Genomic DNA, 5000 nt, shown 5'->3' on the forward strand with positions numbered 1-5000 from the left:
TAGTAGAGCGAGTAGTAGAGCGTGTGGTAGAGCGAGTAGTAAAGCGTGTGGTAGAACGAGTGTTAGAGCGTGTGGTAGAGCGTGTGGTAGAGCAAGTAGTAGAGCGAGTTGTAGAGCGTGTGGTAGAGCGAGTAGTTGAGAATATGGTAGAAAGAGTAGTAGAGTCTGTGGTAGAGCGAGTAGTAGAGAGAGTAGTAGAGCATGTGGTAGAGTGACTAGTAGAGCCTGTGGTAGAGCGCATAATAGAGTGTGTGTTTGAGCATGTGGTAGAGTGAGTAGTAGAGCGAGTAGTAAAGCATGTGGTAGAGTGAGTAGTAGAGAATGTGGTAGAGAAAGTAGTAGAGTGTGTAGTAGAGCGAGTAGTAGAGCATGTGGTAGAACGAGTAGTAGAGTGTGTGGTAGAGCGAGTAGTAGAGCGTGTGGTAGATCGAGTAATAGAGTGTGTGTTTGAGCATGTGGTAAAATGAGTAGTAGAACGTGTGGTAGAATGAGTAGTAGAGCGAGTAGTAGAGCGTGTGGTAGAGCGAGTAGTAGAGCGTGTGGTAGAGTGAATGATAGAGTGTGTGTTTGAGCATGAGTAGTAGAGCGAGTAGTAACGTGTGGTAGAACCACAGTAGAGCGTGAGGTAGAGCGAGTAGTAGAGCGTATGTTAGAGCGAGTAGTAGAGCGTGTTGTAGAGCGAGTTGTAGAGTCTGTTGTAGAGCGACTAGTAGAGTGAGTAGTAGAGCGTGTGGTAGAGCGACTAGTAGAGCATGTGGTTGAGCAAGTAGAGCTTGTGGTAGGATGAGTAGTTTAGCGTGCCGTAGAACGAGTAGTAGAGCGTGAGGTAGAACGAGTAGTAGAGGGTGTGGTAGAGTGAGTAGAGCGTGTGGTAGAACGAGTAGTAAGGCGTTTGGTAGAATGAGTAGAAAAGCATGTGGTAGAATGAGTCGTAGAGGGTGTGGTAGAGTGAGTAGTAGAGCATGGGGAAGAGAGTGTGTGTTTGAGCATGTGGTAGAGTGAGTAGTAGAGCGAGTAGTAGAGCGTGTGGTAGAGCGAGTAGTAGACCCGGAGTAGAACGAGTAGTAGAGTCTGTGGTAGAGCGACTAGTAGAGCGAGTTGTAGAGCGCGTGGTAGAGCGTGTGGTAGAGCGACTAGTAGAGCATGTGGTAGAGCGAGTAGAGCTTGTGGTAGGATGAGTAGTTGAGCGTGAGGTAGAACGAGTAGTAGAGCGTTTGGTAGAACGAGTAGTAGATCATTCATTAGAACGAGTAGAAAAGCGTGTGGTAGAGCGAGTAGTAAAGCGTGTAGTAGAGCGTGTGGTAGAGCATGTGGTAGAACGAGTAGGGGAGTCTGTGGTAGAGCATGTGGTAGAGCGAGTATTAGAGTGTGTGGTAGTAGAGCGAGTAGTAGAGCGTTTGATAGAACGAGTAGTAGAGTCTTTGGTAGAGGATGTGGTAGAGGATGTGGTAGAGCGAGTAGTAGAGCATGTGGTAGAGAGTGTGGTAGAGCATGTGGTAGAGCGAGTAGTAGAGTGTGCTAGTAGTAGAGCGTGTGGTAGAGTGTTGGTAGAAGAAGTAGTAGAGCGTGTGGTTGAGAGAGTAGTAGAGCGTGTGTTAGAGCATCTAGTAGAGCAAGTAGAAGAGCGGGTGGTAGAGCGAGTATCAAAGTGTGTGGTAGAGCGAGTAGTAAAGTGTGTGGTAGTGCGAGTATTAAAGTGTGTGGTAGTGCGAGTATTAAAGTGTGTGGTAGAACAGGAAGTAGAGCGTGTGGTAGAAGGAGAAGTAGAGCGTGTGGTAGAACGAGTAGTAGAGCATGTGGTAGAGCAAGTAGTAAAGCGTGTGGTAGAGCGAGTAGTAAAGCGTGTGGTAGAGTGAGTAGTAGAACGTGTAGTAGAGCGTGTGGTAGAGCTAGTAGTAGAGCGTGTGTTAGATCGAGTAGTAAAGGCTGTGGTACAACGAGTAGAGGAGCGTGTGGTAGAGCAAGTAGTAAAGCGTGTGGTAGAACGAGTAGTAAAGTGTGTGGTAGAACGAGTGTTAGAGTGTGTGGTAGAGCGAGTGGTAGAGCTAGTAGTAGAGCGTGTGTTAGAACGAGTAGTAAAGGCAGTGGTAGAACGAGTAGAAGAGTGTGTGGTAGAGCGAGTAGTAGAGCGTGTGGTAGAGCAAGTAGTAGAACATGTGGTAGAGCGAGTAGTAAAGCATGTGGTAGAACGAGTAGTAAAGTGTGTGGTAGACAGAGTAGTAGGGCGTGTGGTAGAGCGAGTAATAGAGCATGTGGTAGAGCGAGTAGTAGAGCAAGTAATAGAGCGTGTGGTAGAGCGAGTAGTAGAGCGTTTGGTAGAGCTAGTAGAGCGTGTGGTAGAGCGAGTAGTAAAGTGTGTGGTAGAGGGAGTAGTAAAGCATGTGGTAGAGAGAGTAGTAGACTGTGTGGTAGAGCGAGTAGTAAAGTGTGTGGTAGAGCGAGTAGTAAAGCGTGTGGTAGAGCGAGTAGGAAAGGGTGTGGTAGAGCATGTGGTAGAGTGAGTAGTAGACCGAGTAGCAGAGCATGTGGCAGAGCGTGTGGTAGAGTGCATTGTAGAGTGTGTGGAAGTGCGTGTGGTAGAGTGTGTGGTAGAACGAGTAGTAAAGCATGTGGTAGAGTAAATAGTAGAGTGTGTGGTAGATCGTGTGTGTAATTAGTGACCAAGCAAGCTACCCTATGTAAGCGTAAGAGAGATGATATTGGGTAGTCAATGAAAGGGGTTAGCTTGGTTGTTTATTTCTGAAGATAGATATGAGACTCCCCAAGAGACCCCAGTGTCTCCAGGGGGAGGACGAGGTGTTGGAGCTGGACCCTGTGTGGCTTGGCCTGTTTGCCGTGTCTCTCTCCTTCGTCTTACGCACGTGCCCTTTTACACGGCGGTTCCCTTCGAGGGCGGATGTTTATTCCTGTGCGAAAAGAGAAAGCCAGGCAGCACCTGCATCCTGCCAAAGGAGTAGGGTAGCTGCTTGGACGGAGGTATGAAGTGCGCCATCCGGTCTTGCTACGTATTGTTTACATCGCTCGGCCACGCATGAGGCTCGTCCTCGAGCCGTCTGCAATGCTTGAAACACTACAATAGTGCATAGGGATACAGGTTCTGTGCGTTATCTACAGATGGTTCCTGGTGATCCCCTGGTTGCTAGGGTCATCGCGTGCCAAGGTAGAGGGTGCGGCGGAGGTTTCGCACTGAGGTGCAACATTCAGTAGCGAAGAAGGTCAATCATCTTGAGAGGCTGAAATATAAGTGTACCAGGCCAGTAAAAGGGCTAAGGAGGAGGAAAATAATACGTTTGTCAATCACCTTATAAAGTTGCAAGAAAAATGAGAGCATAATAAGAACAATTTGTCACAAGAAGGCTAACGTGTCAAGTAAGTGGGTGGTAATGACTTGGATTTGTTAGGATTAGTGAGTTCAGTAGAGTACTATCATACTGAAGAGAGAAAAAATAATTGGACAAGAATTCCATATCTTGGGCTGAATAGGCAAGTGTATATGCTTCGAATACATAAGCAGCTGGGCCTGAATTTAATTCTAACAGTGCGCTTTTTGGCTCTTCAATCGTATGAGCGTAAGTGTGCGGCGGGCGCAGGATTCCATCATGTACAGCCATGAGCTGGGCATAAAATAAACTTGCGGTAATAATCTAACTGCGGGTCTCGGGCGCTTCAATTGTATGAGCGTAAGTAACTTCTCGGTGCGGCGGTTGCAGGATTCATTCGTTTACGGCCATGAGCCGGGCTTAACATTAAATTGCGGTGATAATAACTATGAAAGCCTATATGAAGTATGGTGTCTGTAGTGCATTACCAGCGTTATGATTATTTGCAACAGAAGAGACTACCTTAAACTTAAACTAAAGAAGCATAAATTCTAGCTTAGATGAGTATAAGATATCGAACTTCGAGAGGACGTCATTAAAGCGATTTGGGTTCAGCTATAAGTTCTAGGGATGGCACTTAGTAAAATTCATAATCCTAGAGTGCATTCCGTGTAGAGTGGGCAGGTAGGCGGGTTTGGGCCTAAGGCAGGTAATCGACATGTATCTTAAAACTATGTGTGAAAAAGCGAACGATTAGCATGGGAAGTATAGGATAATACAGGTGTTGTGAAAGACAGAACGATATACATAGATTCATAGAGAAAGTAGTAACGAAGCACTAACTAGTATGGTACAGTATACAGGTGAAAACAATAATATTACAACGAAAATCGTAGCAGTAAATATAAATAACATAATGGGAAAAAAAAGAACATATCAATACATAGTTATTTGTTCAGGGAGAAAATAGAATATAATGATCTGTAATGTGAGGACAACAATAATAAACATTAGATAAAACACCAATTGCAGAGAAATACCATAGCAATTAAAATATGGTTAGGGAAGGGGAATGAGGTGTGAGGTGTGGCCAGTGTCACTTAGGTTTGATATCAGTGTATGACTTCGTTTGCTGTGCTGAAAAAAAAAAAAACTATGGTTGACAGCGAGAAGTTATTTAGTATACAATTAGTAGTTTGTGTTCGTTGAGTGGCGTGTACTTGAATTTGAAAGAAAGCAACTCGTATGTAAGGTGTGGGTGGGTATAGGGAGGGCAATAGTTAATCTGGCACTAATAGGTACACTTACTTTTAACAGTAGCTAGGAAATATTGGTGGTGCTGAGTAGAAAGGCGGCTCCATGGTTGTGCTGACGAAATTTTGTGAGAACTTGGCGAGGTAGATGAGCCGGACTGGCGAGTGTGGCGGCGTAGAGTGCGGGAACATATCGTCAGCGACTTCGTCAGGAGGGTAGCACAGACGTGAGAGGTCAGCACGAAGTAGAAGGGTAGACATGGTACAAGTAGGCGCGATCGAAGAAGACTTGGTAGCGGTGGCTGGGCGTTAAAAGAGGCGAGGAGGCACTTCGACAGGAGTAGCTTGTGGGCAGATAGCGAGGATCGGAAACAGGCGTCGACGAGGAGCGTGGTGGTAGGTGAATTACCCGTCGGCGTTGTGAGGC

The 5000-nt window shown here is 46.1% G+C and overlaps 2 protein-coding genes across 3 annotated transcripts in view; one reads left to right on the forward strand and one right to left on the reverse strand.

Moving 5' to 3' along the window:
* Positions 1-5000, forward strand: part of LOC125046763 (A-agglutinin anchorage subunit-like) — a 27504-nt gene that overhangs the window by 3208 nt on the left and 19296 nt on the right. The window lies entirely within an intron of this gene.
* LOC125046496 (salivary glue protein Sgs-3-like) lies at positions 1235-3149 on the reverse strand. Its single transcript, XM_047644275.1, has 2 exons — positions 3113-3149; positions 1235-1926 (listed from the first exon to the last, which is right to left on the reverse strand). Exons 1-2 carry the CDS (start codon positions 3147-3149, stop codon positions 1235-1237), a joined length of 729 nt encoding a protein of 242 aa, XP_047500231.1.

This window comes from Penaeus chinensis, chromosome 39, assembly GCF_019202785.1.
Source record: "Penaeus chinensis breed Huanghai No. 1 chromosome 39, ASM1920278v2, whole genome shotgun sequence".
Lineage (NCBI taxonomy): Eukaryota > Metazoa > Arthropoda > Malacostraca > Decapoda > Penaeidae > Penaeus > Penaeus chinensis.